This window comes from Gymnodraco acuticeps, unplaced genomic scaffold, assembly GCF_902827175.1.
Source record: "Gymnodraco acuticeps unplaced genomic scaffold, fGymAcu1.1, whole genome shotgun sequence".
NCBI lineage: Eukaryota > Metazoa > Chordata > Actinopteri > Perciformes > Bathydraconidae > Gymnodraco > Gymnodraco acuticeps.
In genome coordinates, this window is record NW_022990565.1 from 1572338 (window position 1) to 1591880 (window position 19543).

At 44.8% G+C, this 19543-nt stretch overlaps 1 protein-coding gene across 1 annotated transcript in view; it reads left to right on the forward strand.

Annotated features, from left to right (window-relative positions):
* LOC117553715 (venom phosphodiesterase 1) overlaps positions 1-1171 on the forward strand; it is an 83140-nt gene extending 81969 nt beyond the window's left edge. The window contains exon 25 of the mRNA XM_034227761.1: positions 877-1171. Within this exon, the coding sequence (XP_034083652.1) occupies positions 877-1050 (174 nt within the window). The 3' untranslated portion in view covers positions 1051-1171. The remainder of the gene's footprint in view (positions 1-876) is intronic.
* Positions 1172-19543: the final 18372 nt, after the last annotated feature.

Consider the following 19543-nt stretch of genomic DNA (forward strand, 5'->3'; position numbering starts at 1 on the left):
GCAGCATTTTTTATTTGCAGCACTTTGCATTTGCAGCATTTTCTTGCAACAGTAGTAAATCATGCGCATGTTTCAGTAAATTGGTGAATGTTTTCTTAATGCTGCACATTTTTTGTCATATTGGTGAAGATGCTTTCCTCATTTGCATTTTTTTGGGCACATTTGTATTAATTTATTATCATCGTTTTTGAAACTGCAGCGCGTTTCTCCTAATGGAAATGTTTTGGCAGTTATATAATGCGTTTGCACCTGTCGATCACCGTAAAAAACACTTACTCCTACTTATACTCACATACGCATGAGTTTAACATTAATTTCAACCTGTGAAAAGACAAAAAAGACACGAGGCTAAACACTAATATTAAACTTATATGTTGAAAGTAAAAGCAAGACAAATACAATTAAATCATCATCAAAGGATAGAAAAGGTAATTACAAAGAACACAAAATATATAAACAGTATGTGAATAAACATTACTTCTCATTCCAGACATCATTGCATTTGGGAGGCAATCAATTATAACTCAAGCCCCACTACTGTGACATAAGGATACACAAAGGAGCCTAGACCGTTCAGAATATTTCAATTTCTGGTAATCTTGCAATACAAGTCAACAAAATGCAAAGATCTTGATGATTTATTGGACAAACCGATTGGTGAAGATACATTTTGTTCATAGTGAGGCTTAGTTGACTAACCAGCCCTAGCAGATACAGTACAGTACGCCAACTCTAGCCTTAGACCGTTCACAGAACAGGAAGCAATGCAAAGGAACATTTTTTAACTAACACTTAGAAGAAAGACATATTTTGGAGACACATGATCACAAACCTACAGTGAAACTTCAATTGTTCACTTTTTTTTTGCACCGACAGAGTACAGAAGCCGAATCTCAATGGGTGGAAGACCTCATGTGGTTCCATCAGGCACGACTCAGAGACGTTGAGTGGATCACAGGATTGGATTTTTACCAGGAGAGCGATCGACCAATCCCAGAGCTGCTAAAGGTGAAGACCCGCCCCACAGCTGCTATTCACAGAAAACGATAAAATTGCTATTTTCCACAGAGAAAACACCGGGATAAATATATTATACTGTATCTGCTAAAGTAATGTAGTGAATAAATAGTCTTGAATTATGCTCTCACTTTGTACTGAAGATTTGTGAGTGAAAATGATTATTTAGTGGGAATGCTGATACAGCATTCCAACTATCTGTTATTCGACGCACAAAATTCTTTATTATTCCGCTGGGTTATTTTGCGCCTCTTCTTCTCCCACATTCCACATCGCAGAAACTCCGTTTGAAGATCAAAACGTTCAGCTCGGTCGGGAATCGATGGCTATTACTTTTCTTATTCATAACCTTCATAATTCCAGAGATACATCCCATAATTCATCAAATCTTTAACATTGAAGTCAATGGAGAAACCCTTCAGATGTTACACATCTTTCTGAGATTATTCATGTTAAACAACTTTTAAATCTGATTCATACTTTTAAAAATATTAAACATTGTTCAGACCTTGGTAAAGAGGCCTTCTTCAGATTTTAACATTAGTGTGTATTGAGCAGCTCGTTAAGGTGTGTGATCTCAAAGCTAGAGTGGAGGACAGCTTGAAATTCGCCTTCATATACTTTTTTTAAACCTGCCATAATTCCCAAACCCTACACTCCTGAGACATAATTTGTCATGACAAACGTAGGAAAACGTCTCGTAGTTTGAAAAATTAAGCAAAATAATGAAACAAAATGCCTCTTGAGGGCATGAAGTGACAAAAACGTTCAACATGTCTCCATTAAAGCCAATTGTAAATTCAAGCTGATCTTTACTCACAGCATTAGCCGCACACCTTTAGTTAATCTGCCAAAAAGGCCACATTATTAACCCGAAAGTACACAAAAAGCACACTTCAGCTGCTCAATTTCCTTCAGATGCTTCACGCGTTGAAATTTCACCGATATCTGTTACGGTTCTTCACCAAAACGTTCACATGTAAGAGATTTACCTCTCATTCAGAACAATGCAAATGCTCTCCTCTCACTGATTACTGCACATCACCATGGAAACCTTTGATCTCTGGACACGCCGTTAGCTCAAATATAAACCCCTGTGTCATGGAACACGATGATGTCATAACTCCAACTGACATGCTCAGAGCAGCAGACTTCAGATAATGGTTAATGGTCCAGCCTTCAACATGTCTATGTGCCATTTGGGAGTTTTCCTCAAAAGCTGTTGCCATGGCAACGCATTCCTCGCCTTAAAACACGATATTGCTATAACTCCTATGAAAATGGTCAAAAAGTGCTCAAACTTCACATGTGTGCTAACAGTCCAGCCGTGAAGACATCTATTTGACAGTTTTAAGATTTCTTCAAATGCCGTTGCCTTGGCAACACAATGCTCACTATGAAATACGGTTTTCTCAAAACTTCAGTGAAAATGCTCGAAATGGCCTAAAACTTCACAGGTCTGGTAACGATGCAGCCATCAACACATCTAAGCGCATTATGGGGTGTCATCAAATGCAGTTGCCATGGCGATAGATCATTCACCATCAAGTTACTTCAAAAGTTTGCAGTTCAAATATTCTGCTGCTTTTCCAAGCCTTTTTACTTTCTTTTCTTCTCTCATCACACATTCAAGCCTCCAGTGTTCATGTATCATTTCAATCTAAATTCTTCATTTTCTTCTTACACATTACATTTCAGCATAGAAATTCAGCGTCAGCTTTTCAGCATAAAGCATTCCCACTAGCCATTTCTTCAGGAATTGCATTCTCTAGTTTATTTGTATTATTGAATCGTATTATTTTCCTCTTGTCATGATTTTTATAGTGTTGATTTTATTTTAAAAACTGTAATTAAGGGTTATTTAATGTAAACCCCAAATAATAAGGTGTCACAAAATGGTAAGTTAAAGTATTAAAACAAATATAACTTTTATTGACCTAGCTGAACTTTTAATTTTAGTTGAAGGCTTTATGTAGAAGCATTAGAATAAACATTTGGGCCAGTAAGAGTTTAAAAGGTCCATATTATTTATCAAAACATAAAACCAACAGTGTCTCCAGTAGTGATATGTAAGAATGTAATTGTTTTTGGGATAAACTAACAATATTTCCACGGTTCCCTAAGGTTTGTACCAGTTACTCTATAAACATTCAAATTAATCAGCCATTAAAGATTTTAAAATATTTTAAAATATAATATATGTAAGGGAAACTTCTGCAGCAATGGAGAGTCAGGACTCAGAGAGACACGAGGAGAGTTGGAGCTTTGATGTCAAACACTGGTAGTTTATTACAAGTCAACGGCCGGAGAATTCATATCACAAGTCACAGCAGCAAAAGGTTCTGACTGCACGGGTGGGTTGTCATGTCAATTCTGCCCAGCCTATCTCTCGATAGACCTTGTAACTATTTTACACAGAGTTAATCAGCATATTGGGGGAGGCGTAAACATCTGTGGAGCTACAGGAGATATCCCCCAACTGGAAATACTCAATCACTTGTCAGTGGTGTTTAGAAGCCAGCATTCTCACAGTCGTAAACCCCCCTATCAGGCCATAAAACTGACACTTAAGTGCTGGAGCACATTCCTTAAAGGAGATAACATAATATTGGTTGGTTTTTAACGTCAACAGGCAATAAGGTTAAATATCTAGGAGTAAAGACAAAATTATTCCCTCACACTACACAAAACTAGGACCACCAGGGTGGGTGGAGGGGGTCAGGAGGACGGGCCTGGGCTGACAGCCCAGGAGCACAGCGGAGGGCCCGGAAGGGATCTCGGGCGGACGGCCCAGGGGCAAGGCAGAGACCATGGTGGGGGTCTCGGGCGGACGGCCCGGGGGCAAGGCAGAGTCCATGGTGGGGGTCTCGGGCGGACGGCCAGGGGGCAAGGCAGAGACCATGGAGGGGGTCTCGGGCGGACGGCCCGGGGGCAAGGCAGAGTCCATGGAGGGGTGTAGACCACAGCGGGCGAACTCAGGGGGCCCGAGCATGAGGGCGAAGGCCGTGGCACTCAGGAGGCCGGGCTCGAGGGCGAAGACCGCGGCTCTCAGAGGGCCGGGGCTCTCAGGGGGCCGGGCTCGAGGGCGAAGACCGCGGCTCGAAGGGGGCCGGGCTCGAAGGCAAAGACCGCGGCTCTCAGGGGGCCAGGCTCGAGGGCGGCGACGGGACAACTCCGGAGGACGGGCAGGAAGGCGCTGATGGGACAGCTCCGGAGGCCGGGAAGGACCCGGTGTCGGCCGGACAGGAACCGGAGCCGGTGGGACAGGCTTCGGCAGGATCCCCCACGGAAGAGGACCAGGAGTTGGCAGGACCCCCGGCGAGATTGGTGACGGCGGGACCTCCAACGGAACAAGACATGGAATTGGCAGGACTCTCAGCGGGACCTCCAACGGAACAGGACATGGGGTTGGCAGGACTCTCAGCGGAACCCCCAACGACACAGGACATGGAGTTGGCAGGACCCCCAGCGGAACCTCCAACGGCACAGGACATAGGGTTGGCAGGACCCCCGGCAGAAGAGTAGTCGGCGGGACCTCCAACGGCACAGGACAAAGGGTTGGCAGGACCCCCGGCAGAAGAGTAGTCGGCGGGACCCCCAACGGGACAGGACATGGAGTTGGCAGGACCCCCAGCGGAACCTCCAATGGCACTTCAGTAGGGACTTGAGTTGGGACTTGAGTAGGAACTTGAGTTGGGACTTGAGTAGGAACTTGAGTAGGGACTGGAGAGGGAACTCGAGAGGGGACTCGAGAGAGGGCTTGAGAGGGAACTCGAGAGGTGACTTGAGAGGGAACTCGAGAGGTGACTTGAGAGGGAACTCGAGAGGGAACTCGAGAGGGAACTTGAGAGGGAACTTGAGAGGGGACTTGAGAGGGGACTTGAGAAGAAACTGGAGAGGGGACTCGAGAGGGAACTCGAGAGGGAACTCGAGATGGGACTAGAGTTGGGACTAGAGAAGTGACTAAAGGAGGGACTGGAGAAGAGACTAGAGAAGTGACTAAAGGAGGGACTGGAGAAGGGACTAGAGATGGGACTAGAGAAGGGACTAGGGAAGTGACCTGAGGAGGGACTAGGGAAGGGACTAGAGAAGGGACTAGAGGAGGGACCTCGAGAAGAGAGAGGGGACCAGAGAGGGGACTAGAGAAGGGACTTGAGTTAGGACTCGAGAAGAGACTAGAGAAGGGACCAGAGATGGGACTAGAGATGGGACTATGGCAGCTGGAGCCAGAGCTGGGTCTGGAACCATGGCCGCTGGGGCCGGGACCATGGCTGCCGGGGCCAGAACTGGGTCTGGAACCATGGCTGCCGGGGACAGAACTGGGTCTGGAACCATGGCTGCCGGGGACAGAACTGGGGCCGGGACCATGGCTGCTGGGGCCAGAACTGGGTCTGGAACCATGGCTGCTGGGGCCAGAACTTGGGACGGAACCATGGCTCTTGGGGCTCGGGCTGCTAGCCTGGCCTTGCGACTCCTTCTTTTAGGAGCCGTTTGGAGGCTTCGTGGACCTCCAAAAGCCAGACGAGTTCTAGAGAACGGCTCCTGGACAGGAGCAGGACATGGGGAAGAAGCAGGGGTTGACTCCGGACGGAACACACCGAGACGTTTGTAGTCAGCAGGCTGGAAATCACACACCCAGAGGAAGTTCAAAATCCAGCCAGGTAAGAATTTCACCAAGCCTGGTTTCTCCATAGCCAACCTGGACGCTCCCTTCCACCAATCATAGCAGCAAGCCAAATAAAAGGAATTTTTTTGTAATTCCACCTCAAATGGATCATCTGCTGGGTCCATTTCTTGGTTGGTTGGTTCTGTTACGGTGGGTGAAGCAAGCAGGACCCAAATGCAGATAACGCTGAAAATGCCTTTATTTCAAGGATAACGAAAAAATACTAGGACAAAACAGAACACTCACCGGTGAACTCAGTCACAAACAAAAGACGAACCAACAATGACAGACAGCAAAAACAGAACTTAAATACACACAAGACTAATCAATGAAACAAGAGACAGGTGAGGAGGGAGGAGAAAACACAGGGGCAACAGGTGAGCACAATCAAGTAAACAGGTATGAGGGAACACACACAGACAGGAAACCAAAGACAGATCTAAACAACACAAAACACAACACAGACAGATCGTGACACATACGGAGAAATGCACCGTTCCTTAACTTCCTTAAAGGGGACCTATCATGCAAAATGCACTTTTTGATGTCTTTTATACATAAATATGTGTCCCCAGTGTCGGGGAACTCACGCAGCATCAGAAAATAAAACCCTCTCTTTTCCTCCGTACCCAAATCTCTAAAAACTGGGCCACAACGGAGCTGAACCAGATTTGCGTCCAATATGACGTAATATCGGAAATGTAGGCTGGCTTTACACCCACGTCCCTATTGGAGCTGGTTGGAGCTGGTGTGCGTGGAAGCACGGAGGAACACAGACGAGGGGTTGGTGGCTGGATGTGGCAGGCAGAGGAGTAGGCAGACGGATACTGGACAGAGAGAGCACAAGGTAAGGATAACAAGAACACAGAGAGTATACAGTTGCAAGAAAAATTATGTGAACCCTTTGGATTCTCCACACATAGCGTTGTGTGTTCCTTCCAAACAACTCAACTCTGGTTTCATCTGTCCACAGAATATGTTGCCAGTAGTGCTGTGGAACATCCAGGTGCTCTTTTGCAAACTTCAAACGTGCAGCAATGTTTTTTCTGGACAGCAGTGGCTTCTTCCGTGGTGTCCTCCCATGAACTCCATTCTTGTTCAGTGTCTTCTTCACCTCATTGAGCATTCTGCGCTGTGCTCTTGCAGTCATCTTTACAGGACGGCCACTCCTAGGGAGAGTAGCAACAGTGCTGAACTTTCTCCATTTATAGACACTTTGTCTTACCGTGGACTGATGAACATCAAGGCTTTTAGAGATACTTTTGTAACCCTTTCCAGCTTTATGCAAGTCAACAATTCTTAATGGTAGGTCTTCTGAGAGCTCTTTTGTGCGAGGCATGGTTCACATCTGGCAATGCTTCTTAAGAATAGCAAATTCAAAACTGGTGTGTATTTTTTATAGGGCAGCTTTAACCAACACCTCCAATCTCGTCTCATTGATTGGACTCCAGGTTGGCTGACTCCTGACTCCAATTAGCTCTTGAAGAAGTCTTTAGCCTAGGGGTTCACATACTTTGTCCACCCTGCAATCTGTTCCCTCTGCCAAGGACAAGCGGCAAGAGGAATCAAAACAGGAGAAAGACACAATACATCACGCAGAAAACCCTGAAGAATTATCACTGCACCCGCCTGAGGAATGTTCTGATTATGGGAGACCTATGAGACAAATGGAGGAGTCTCCACTGCCCGTCACCCCCCCCCCCCCCTGTCAACGCCTTTGAGGATACTCCGTTCACCCTTTCACCCTCGCCCACCCTCCTGGAGATCGACGAACACACAAAGGAGATACAGAGGGTTGGCACCGATTCCTTCCTGGAGTTCAAAGACCAAACGAAGGCGATACGCAGGGCTGGCACCATGTCCTTTACCCCCGCTCCTCAACGACGCCCACCAAAATCACCACGGAGACGCGCACCATCTCCCCCGTCCTCATCACCGCGCCTACGTCAACCACCTCCCCTCCCTGGCAGCATGTCCTCTACCCCCGCACCATCTCACCCGTCTCCATCACCGTGCCTACGTCGACCACCTCCCCTCCCTTCGAGGGGGCATCTGCAGTCTCCGAAGCCTGATAAGGATGTGTGTGTACAAAACACAACAAACTCTTACTGACATGTGATGGGTCCAGGCTCAAGGGCATATGGCACTCTCAACTCTTTCCAGGACATGTCGGGGCCCTGCCTGCCAGTAGCTTTGCCGATATCTGTGTTGATAGGTAATAGATTAAGAGCGGTGAATCATAGAAACAGGAAGCGCTCAAATTTTTGTGTGAGTGTATCTAATTTAGCAGTGATTCCATGTCAGCCACAGCTTGTTACAAAAAACATGACTGATAGTGTGTTTAACAAACTTAAACTAGCTTTATTAAATGTCAGGTCTTTGGCAGGAAAAACATTTTTAATCAATGATTTTATCACTGAGCACAATCTCGATTTTATGTTTTTAACAGAAACTTGGATTGAACAAAATAACAGTGCAGCTGTTCTTATCGAATCAACCCCTCCCAACTTTAGTTTTATGAGTCAGGAAAGAATGCATAAGAAAGGGTGTGGAGTTGCTATTCTGTTCAATTATTCCCTTCAATGCAGGAAGACATCGTATGGAAACTTTGATTCTTTTGAATATGTGGCCCTTCGGCTGAAATGCTCCTCTCGAGCTCTGTTCCTAAATATCTATAGACCACCCAAATACTGTGCAAGCTTTTTTGATGACTTTACTGAACTGCTGTCTATAGTGTGTATTGACTTTGACCATCTAGTCATTGTTGGTGATTTTAACATCCATGTTGACAACCCCCAGGACAGAGGGGCTAAAGAACTATTTTTTGTTCTTGATAGCTATGGACTGACTCAGCATGTGACGGAGCCAACGCACAATAAGGGGCACACTCTGGACTTAATTATCTCAAAGGGTGTGAATATATCTAAGGTTGTGGTGACTGATGTTGCACTCTCTGACCATTCCTGTGTTTTCTTTGAGAGCTCTATTTCTGTTCACAAAAATGTTCAAAAAGAGGTAACCACAAAGCGATATTTAACTGAAAATACTAGGGAAATGTTTACTCAGAATTTCTCTTCCACACTTGCCCCTGCCAACATCTCAGTAAATGAGCTAGTAGATCATTTTAATTCAAAAATTAAAAATGTTATAGATGCCATTGCTCCAACTAAGGTAAAGGAAGTGTCTGGCAAGAAAATATCTCCATGGAGAAAGGCCATGAGCGTGAAAACAGAAAAAAGAGAATGTCGAAAAGCTGAACGCAGGTGGCGAAAAACAAATCTCCAGGTTCACTTGGAAATCTATAAAGAGAGACTTGGCCTTTATAATTTGGAATTAAAAAATGCACGACAATCGTTCTTCTCTGACATCATTACCAAAAACAAAAACAACGCACGTGCCTTGTTTGCTACCGTCGACAGACTAACTAACCCCCCAGTGTCAGTAGCCTCTGAATTTCTATCCACCAGGGCGTGCAATGATTTTGCCTCCTTTTTCACTGACAACATTCAGAAAATCAGACAAGCAGTCAGTGCCTCTGCATCAGGAACAGCAAATGTGTTGTCCCTATCTCCACTTAACATCAATTCAGACATCATGACACAATTCCATCAGATTAATGATAAAAACCTAGAGGACATTATTCAACTTCTGAAATCCTCCTCCTGCTGCCTTGATATTATTCCAACAGGATTTTTCAAAGATGTTTTGCCTTGCATGGCCTCAGATCTACTTCATATAGTAAACAAATCTCTTCACTCAGGTATTTTTCCACAGGCCCTGAAAACTGCAGTCATTAAACCGCTCTTAAAAAAGAATAATCTAGATGCTTCAGTAATGAACAATTACAGGCCCATATCAAACCTGCCATTTCTAGGTAAAATCATTGAAAAAGTTGTTTTTTCAACAGTTGAGTAATTTATTGCATTTAAATAACTGTTTGGATGTGTTCCAGTCAGGCTTTCGTCCAAACCACAGCACTGAGACTGCTCTTGTAAAGGTCTTTAATGACATCCACTTAAACACAGACAGTGGCAGAACTTCAGTGTTAGTATTATTAGATCTCAGTGCTGCGTTTGACACTGTTGACCACAGCATATTACTAGACCGACTGGAAAACTGGGTGGGACTTTCGGAAACAGTTCTAAATTGGTTTGAATCCTACTTAAAGGACAGAAACAACTTTGTTTCTATAGGTAAATACACATCTGAGTTGACAAATATGACATGTGGGGTTCCTCAAGGCTCCATCTTGGGGCCTCTTCTCTTTAACATCTACATGCTACCACTGGCTCAGATAATGAAGAACAACAAAATAAGTTACCATAGCTATGAAGATGACACACAAATTTACGTAACAATTTCACCAGGAGACTATGCTCCAATTAAAACACTGAGTAAGTGCATTGAACAAATCAATGACTGGATGTGTCAGAACTTTCTCCAATTAAACAAAGATAAAACTGAGGTAATGGTTTTTGGAGCCAAGTCAGAACGTTTAAAAGTTAGTGCTGAGCTTCAGTCTGCAATGTTCAAAACAACAGATAAAGCCAGAAATCTAGGTGTAGTCATGGACTCTGACCTGAGTTTCAACAGTCACATTAAAACTGTTACTAAATCAGCCTACTATCACCTAAAGAATATATCTAGGATTAAAAGACTAATATCACAGCAGGATTTGGAAAAACTTGTCCATGCTTTTATCTTCAGTAGACTTGACTACTGCAATGGTGTCTTCACAGGTCTCACTAAAAAATCTATTAGAAAGCTGCAGCTAATTCAGAACGCTGCTGCTCGAGTCCTCACTAACACTAAGAAAGTGGATCACATCACTCCTGTTCTGAAGTCTTTACACTGGCTTCCTGTGTGTCAAAGAATATATTTCAAAATACTGCTGCTGGTTTATAAAGCACTGAATGGTTTAGGCCCAAAATACATTTCTGACCTCCTGCTAAATTATGAACCATCCAGATCTCTCAGGTCTTCAGGGACTGGTCAGCTTTCTGTCCCCAGAGTCAGAACTAAACATGGTAAAGCAGCGTTCAGTTATTATGCTCCAAATATCTGGAACAAACTCCCAGAAACCTGCAGGTCCGCTACAACTCTGACTACTTTTAAATCCAGGCTGAAGACTTTTCTTTTTGTCGCTGCTTTTAATTGAACTATTCATATCTTAGACTGCACTGTAACTTTTATCCATGTACTTTTTTTCTTTTAATGTTTAATTGACTGCACTGTAACTTTTATCCATGTATTTTTTCTTTTAATGTTTATTTTATTAGCTTTTCTTTTTAATGACTGATTTTAAATGCCATTTTCTTAATCTCTTTCATTTTTTGTAAAGCACTTTGAATTGCCTTGTGTTGAAAAGTGCTATATAAATAAACTTGCCTTGCCTTGCCTTGCCTTGCCTTGCCTTGCACTGTGAATGTTTACATGGTGTGTTCAATAAAAACATGAAAACATATAATTGTTTGTGTGGTATTAGTTTTAGCAGACTGTGTTTGTCTATTGTTGTGACTTAGATGAAGATCAGAACACATTTTATGACCAACTTATGCAGAAATCCAGGTAATTCCAAAGGGTTCACATACTTTTTCTTGCAACTGTAGTTTAGCTATAGCGAATATACCAAGTTGTATTACCAGCGTGGTGAAACGACGAACTGGTGAATACTGGATGGAGGAACCGGGGATATATGCAGGTGAAGGTGAGTAGTTGTAATCCGGATGATGAGCAACAGCTGAGGGGATGAGTTGGCGGGAAACAGAAGTGGGTAGCCACGCCCAGCCAGGAAGATAAACTGAGGTTACCTACTGTAACCCCAGTTTCTATGAGTAAATGGCGCAGCCCTATAAGGCTATCGCTATTGGGTAATCCCCCTGCTCCCCCGCGCAGCACTGAAAACTTGTAGTCCACGCCCACCCGCAAGGTGGGCCCCACCCTCGGGCCTCCTTCCGGTATAAATAGGAAGGAGGCCGGCAATCTGCTCCCATACAACATTTATTTTCTTCAGCTATTCGTAGAGCCAGTGGGGCCCAGCACTTAGAGGGCTGCGCCATTTACTCATAGAAGCTGGGGTTACAGTAGGTAACCTCAGTTCTATTTCGTATATGGCTGAAATGCAGAGACGTGCACACATAGACTCTAGGTAGTGCTTGAGCACCTGCCCGTTTTGCCCTCTTGACAGCAATGTGCCCTTTTGAAAGTTCTTTTTTTACAGTTTTTTTTTAATTTTTTTTTTTTTACAGTGTACTGTATGTGGCTCATGGTAACATCGATCAATTCTGGATTAAAAGCTTCTAATACATACAACAATGCCCCAAATGCGCGTTGTAATTTTGTCAGACATCCCCACACGTGCCCCGCGGCACTCCCATACGTGCTCTGGCTGCAGCCCCTCCCTTCCCTGCTCTCAACGTGAACGCGCAACGCGCAGAGCGCATAGTTTTTTTCATAGGCTATAAACAGAGGTGGTATAAGTATAGAGATTGTAGGCTACTAGAGTAAAAGTAGAAGTATACTCAGATATTGTACTTTAGTAGAAGTACTCAGATCTTGTACTTAATAAAAGTAGAAGTACTCAGATCTTGTACTTGAGTAAAAGTAGAAGTACTCAGATCTTGTACTTGAGTAAAAGTAGAAGTACCAGAGTGTAGGAATACTCTGTTACAGTAAAAATCCTGCATTCAAAATGTTCCTCAAGTGAAAGTAGAAAAGTATTATAAAAATACTAAGAGGCATGAAAATACATTTTCAAAATGCTCAACAGTGCTGCCAAAATTATAAACTGACTGCTACACAATTAAAATAAATGCTTTTATATATTTCTATTAGATGTAACTCTTTGGCGTTTCTGTTATTATTACCTGCTGCTTTAGTTGTTCTGACTGCTAAAATCCTCTGTTATTCCTAATTTTAAAGCCGATATTCTGTGGGGTCGGGGGGCTCGGATCCTTGTCACCTTTTTCATACCTGATGAGTTTGCATCCCTGACTACAGTTGCTTTAGCGTGTAGAAGCTAGTAAGCCTACTATTTGATTTGTTTTAGATAGGCATCTGCATCAGACAGCATATGGTTATTGAAATAAATATATATGCAATTACGACATACAAGATGTGCCTTTAATAAATATCACACTGCTAAGGCAGCCGGCGGTTCCACCAGGGGCGTCAATCCCGGGGGGGGGGGGGGGGGATTTCGTCCCCCCCTTAGCTTCAGATTGGACCCCCCTAAGTCATTTAGAATAATACAAATAAATGTTAAAATAATAAAAATGTTGATAATAAATCAGTAAAATCAGGCAAAAATAAGAATTCAATAACATAACCCTAACCTAACCCTAACCCTAAAACCGAAATAAAGTAACCAAAAACCGAAAAGAAACTAACAAAATCCGCCATTATCCGGCAAATTTTTGCGCACAAGTTCGGAGCGCACAATTTCGGCGCGAACGCCACGACGACTCAGATGGTGCCCTTTTTTTTCTCTTGAGCACCTGCCCCTATAAATGTCTGTGCACGCCACTGCTGAAATGTATATGGTGAAAAAAAACGGGGTTTGTCAAACAGAGCACATGGTGTAGTCCTAAACGATAGCTGGGGATTCTGGGTAGTGTAGTGTCTTCTGCCATCCTTTACTCCGAAAAAATATTTGTTTCTCCGAATCGAAGGGGAAAAATACAAAAGCATTGCACACAATTTAAACCAATCAATGTTGTGTAATTAACAAGGATAATCTGGTGTTTTTTAGTCGATGAGTAGTGCAGATATCACTGTAAAATCAATCGACAGTAAGGGGAATACTTACTTCCGGGTGTACAATTCTCCGTTATCCAATGGGAATGGACGCTCACATTGCCTTTAAGGGCAGCCGACACAAACGAATGCCGTGCTTCCATGAGCGTCAAATCCCGCCGCAGATGGGAATACATTGCAATCAGTTGAAAGCTATTTGCGTCCCTTTATGAAGCTGAAGGAGCCTAGGAGCGTCACAACTGCACGCCACGGGACCCTGACCAAACGTCGCTCCTGGACGATTATGGAGTGAGAGTGTGTTGGCCTGGGAGACAGCAACGGACGCGCACAGAATGAGCGCCGTGCTGGCCGCCTTGCTGATTTCCTCTGCCTCGGAGGTGGACCGCTCTACCAGTGTCACCACCGAGTTGGAGAGCAGCACGATGTTATTCGCCGCCGCGCTGTGGTGACGGAGAGGGGGAAAGCATGTTCGGCCGCCAAGCTGGCACCCTGCTCCGACTCTGTCTCCCCCGTCCGGAGGAGAGGAGGGAGGGGAGAACCGCACGGTGAACCGTGGAGGGAGGCAGGGCAGGAGTTGGTTTTCTTCGGACTCCTGCCCGGCACTCGGCCCCGTCCGCGGCTCGTAAGCCTGGACGGGCCAATCGTCCTCCTCGGCCGCAGCAGCAAGAGCGTCCGCTCTCCGCTTCCTGTCGCCCGAGGGGAGACGGCGCAGTGTGTGCATGCTACCTGCTGGTTTAGAGCCGCGTACGCGTGCTCTGACCCCAGGCAAGATTTGCATACTGCTTTTATCTCTGCTGGTCATAACTCATTATGAACACAGAGCCACATGAGGCCAAAATTGCTGTGCTTCAGTAACTGTGCTGGTTTGCTGAAGAAAAGAGGGAGCAGATTGCCGGGACTCCTTCCTATTTATACCGGAAGGAGGCCCACCTTGCGGGTGGGCGTGGACTACAAGTTTTCAGTGCTGCGCGGGGGCGCAGGGGGATTACCCATTAGCGATAGCCTTAGAGGGCGAAGCCATATACGAAATAGAACACACTGTTGTGCGTAGACGGCTCTGCTAAGATTATTCCCTAGTTTAGGTTTCATGTTATGTGTTTAGATAGGTTCCTGTTTTATTTTGATAGTCTTGTCTACCCTCATGTGTCTAAAGTACGTTTCCTGCCTTGTCTGTTTTCCCACGGTTGTGATTGTCTAATTGTCTTCACCTGGTGTTGTCTGTCTAGTATATATAGTTCTCGTCTTCCCCTGTCTCGTTGCCAGATTGTCTTGTGTGTTCCAAGCCTTCCAGCGTAAGATCCTTTTGTCATTGTCCATAGAGTTATCGTCCATAGAGTTAGATTAGTGTATTAGTAGTTTTTGTTTTGTTGCTTTATGTATTCAGTGTGTTATGACCTGTCTACATTAAAACACTTTATTTTGATACTTTGTTTGTCTCTGCATCGTGCATTTGATTCCACGTCCTTGTACAGCCCGAACAGTACAATCTGGCCTAAACATGGAATTAGCAGATGCAGAACCAGTTAAAACAGCGATACGACTTCAGGGCGAACGTCTACTACACCATCATGAGGAGAAGTTCTCTGTCATACACCAGGCAGTGAGGGACCTGGCGGAGCAGCAACATGGACTCCAAGCCTCGGTCAACACCCAAATCAGCGACATGGCGGAGGCGGTGCATCGTGTGCTGGCACGCCTGGACGCCGGTGCCACTGCTCCGGCATTACCTGATGCTGCGGCTCCTCAACAACAGCTGGCAGCCCCTCCTACTACAGCGGCGCCGCTTCCTGGATCTCATGCTGTCCCGTTGCCTCGCTGGGCCCCTCCAGATAAGTTTTCCGGAGATTCCAATGACTGTAGATCCTTTCTGACTCAGTGTGATCTACACTTTAAGTTAATGCCCTACATTTATAGCTCTGATTATGCTCAGATTGCATTTATCATTTCTCATCTGTCCGGCCGTGCGGCTGCATGGGCTACGGCAGTGCTTGAATTGGAATGAAAAAGGTGCCAGTACTCTAAAATCAGCAACTTTTTCAAGTCAATTTTATATATACAGCCCACAAACAAGAATTTGGCTACTATAATGCTGGTGGGTTTGTCTCTTTACTACTGTATATTTTAGAAAGGTTCACTGTACTTAACATTTTTTATGATAGGCAGCGGATATGGCTAAAGCTCAGTAAGGTCAATATTAACTGAAAATATAGCAATCAAAGTCTAGATCTTCTGCTGAAGACACATGAAGCAGAGACCTTTCAGGTGAGAGCCCCTCTGGTGGTGTTCAACATTAATGACAAGGAAACAAAGCTCTGGTCAGAAGCATTTTTTATAAAAAGCTTTAACAAAATTAAGTATTTCTGTACATTTTGAATGCAATCTAACTTTCCAACTCAGAAAACGAAAAACGAAAAAGTGCCAAAAGTCTTCTCACATGGCTGAGCTGCTTTGCAATATACTTCACCACTGAAGAATACAAATATGTATAAAGTAAACTATGATGCAATCTAACTTTCCAACTCAGAAAAATGATAAAGAGCATGAACAAAGAACATGTAAAAACAAATGCAAAATGTGCACAATCTAAAATGAGAAACTGTAACTGCAAGTAACAAAGTCTGAGCCATGGTAAAGAGTTACATTGAACACCAAGCTGATCAGATAACTCCCTGGTTGGTCTGAAGTCCTTCTATCTCCAGGATCTGTACAAATCGGCACATTATGCCAAAAGTCTTCTCACTGGGTGAGCTGCTTTGCAATATACTTCACATTGTTAGAAAAGGCTCCAGAAGGCCTTGGGGACATCAGTATCAGGGGCTGGAGCTGGACAGGCTCTTTCATCAGCACTTCTCCTTCCCTTTGCCAGCCAGGACCTCACATACTGTTCCGGATTGAACTGTCCTAGTGATGGTCCATTACATTTAATGAAAACCAGGCTGGACAGTCGGCTGACAGAGAGAGCATTCCTTTTTGCAGTAAGGATATCGTTCATGCAGCTGAATGCCCGCTCACACTCACTAGTGGAGACAGCGATGGTTCGGACTGCTTTTCAGTAGAGGCTCCATGGCAGCAGGTGTACGGGATGCCCTGGTTTCCTTGTATTCGCGAAAGCCCTGAACAGTCTCTCTTCTGTCCACTTTCAGCACTTCGCACAAACGTAGCACCTCTACGTCCCCATACTGTACGTCTAACTCCTCTTCAGGCCAACTTCCAGGATGGATAACTTTCATGTCCTGGATTAGCTGATTGTCCCGGGCCTCCCGGCCATGTAATGGGATTTCTCTTGTGCTGACATGAGAGGAGGTTGTGGAAGTCATTCTGTGTCTCAGATTCTCTACCATACTGCGGAAAAACTGACCTGCATGAATCTGTACAAGCCTGCCATTCTCACGCAGGGCAACACCCTTGAAGGACTTCTCAGCTAGAGCTGTATGAACTGTAGTCATGTGTGGGCCAGGCATGGTGACCATGGATTCAAAAACTCGTATTTCTCGAGTTAAGAGCCTATCTGCTGTAGGCAGTGTCATCTCTCTTTTTTTGGAGTTGCCGAGAGAGGTCACTGAGCTCTGTGAGCGCATCGTACATCAGTCCCAGATTGCTGACAAACGTTGCAGATGTGAGCACATCATCCAGGCCCTTGTACTTTGCTCTGTCTCTGGAATCCCTGCTCGTGTCGTTTGCAGCATTTGTGAAGTGATCATGAAGCACTCGGTAGTTTTCCCAGACTGCTCTGACGCTCCTTTCACTTGAAGCCACCCAGCGGATGGACAAAACACGCCCTATCACCAGGAGACGCTGTCCGACTGCTTGCGCACACTGCGCTAACTGCCTCTGATTTTTGGGGGAGGCATGGAACAAGGAATAGAGTTTGTCAAAAAAGATCTGGAAATGATTGAGCCCTGAGACCTCCTTGACCACATCCCCAACTGCCAGCTCTAGACGATGATTGGAGCAGTGCCACACAAACAGGCTTGGGAATTTACTACACAACTGGGTAGCAACGCCTGTTCTCTTCCCTAGCATGACTGAAGCCCCATCACATGCAAAAGAAACGAAACACTGACCTAAAAAGTCCTCGTTAAAATCTCTTCCAAGACACTCCATTAACGCCTTTGTGATGTCATCAGCCGTTGTTCCATCCAACTCGATCAGCTCCCAAAAAAACGTTTCGGGCTTAGCATCAGCTAATGCTGAGCGTAGACACACAACAAGCACCGTTTTACCACTAATCGTGGTAGATTCATCGCCCAAAACACAGAGTTGTCTTTGCTTTTCTGTAATGTCTTTTGCCATTTTTTTCTTCAGCTCATGAGCTATGTGGTCGATGATTTCGCCACAGGTTTTATTGGAGTGCAAAACCCTGCCCACGTTCAGCCCATTCAGTTTCTGTACATTCAAATCAATTGGCATGTCTGTGAATGGCCGGCTATGTTTGCCAATTTTATATGCCGTTCGAAAAACTCTGATAGTGGTGTCTAATTCAGATGTATGCATAGACTGCACTTGATGTTGAATAGTTTCACATGAAGCAGATGTAAGGATGTCAGCAGCTTTTACATGGGCTTGTGATTCTTTATGTTCTTTGATTTTTTTTCTCAGGCTAGCTTGTTGTTTGCCCTTGTCAACACCGAAATGAGACACTGCACACTCACCCCATTCAGTTGACAGTTTCAGTCCTTGTCCAGTGTGTATTCCCAAAGATTTGACATCTCTGCATATCCGACATCCTAGCTTCTTATCTTTAAGAAGGAGCCATGCATTGGTCTTGCAAAAATATTGCACCTTGTCCGTTGTCCAGCAGTCAGGTGCATCGCTTTGCCCGGTGTTGGTGGTGGCAGTTGCGCCAGCAGCAGCTAACGTTAGAGGCTCTGGAGGAGGCGGCGGAGCTAATGCTAATGCACTAGAACTTGGAGCAGGAGGATCAACCAAAGAAAGCTCCCCATCAGACACAATTTCCAACACAGGCACAGCATTCTCTGTATTTGAAGTTTCTTCCGGCGACAACCGCTGTCTTTTTGCACTTTTATTAATCCACCCTAACATTTTAGAAATGCTAATTTGTGACGTGACTTGCTTTCCTTCTCTCGGGGGCGTGCCTGCTCTGTTCTATCACTCTACATAGCCACCCACTGGGTGGGAGTTGCACTGCATAAACACAACACACGTGCATCTAGGTATGTAAATTGTAAAGCATTAAAACATGGTTTTACTAACAGTTTTCCGTATGTTGTTACTTCGGCATTATTATTATTATTATTTTGAAACGTGTATTACTATTAAATCACGGTCAAATAGGTTAATTTTGACATAGTCGTTTCCACCACAGTATTTACATGGAGAAGATAAGCCCCGCCCCCTCTCCAGCACGTTCTGTTTGAATGACAGGAGTAAACAGCTGACAGCCGCTGTGAAACTCCAGCGGTTTAGAGCGATGAGAATGTCCGTTCGGCACCTCATGACGCATCTACTGAGTACCGGGCGGCTGTATATATATATATGGATGTATAATAAGAACGGCGGGAGAGTGTTGAGTACTGGCACGGTGCATGAGTACCGGAGTACCGCCAGCATGCCGGTACTGAGCAAGAAGTGCCGGTACTCCATGGGTCAGAACCAGAAGTGCCGGTACTGCGTACCGGTGAGTACCGGCCCAATTCCAGCACTGGGCTACGGCGGAGTGGGAGAAAAATTCTGCAACTTGCAACTCTTGTCTCTCAGTTCATCCACTCGTTTAAAAGAGTGTTTGCACATCACACACCAGCTGTAGAGAGCGCACAGAATTTGACATACATTCAGCAAAATCAACGCCGAGTGGCGGATTATGCAATTGAGTTCCGCACTATGGCTATTGATTGCGATTGGAATGATTCAGCGTTAAGGGACATATTTCGGAACGGACTATCAGAGAAAATTAAGGATCATTTATTGCTTATGGATCCTCCCACAGACTTAGAAAGTATGGTAGCGGCTGCTATTAAGATTGACAATCGCATCTGTGAGAGAGATAGAGAAAGAAAGAAGACTGCCGTTTCGTCTAGCGGAACCAGAGGGTTCTCAACAGCTGTTCATCCTGTCCGGAGGACATCATTCGGCTCGTCACCTGCT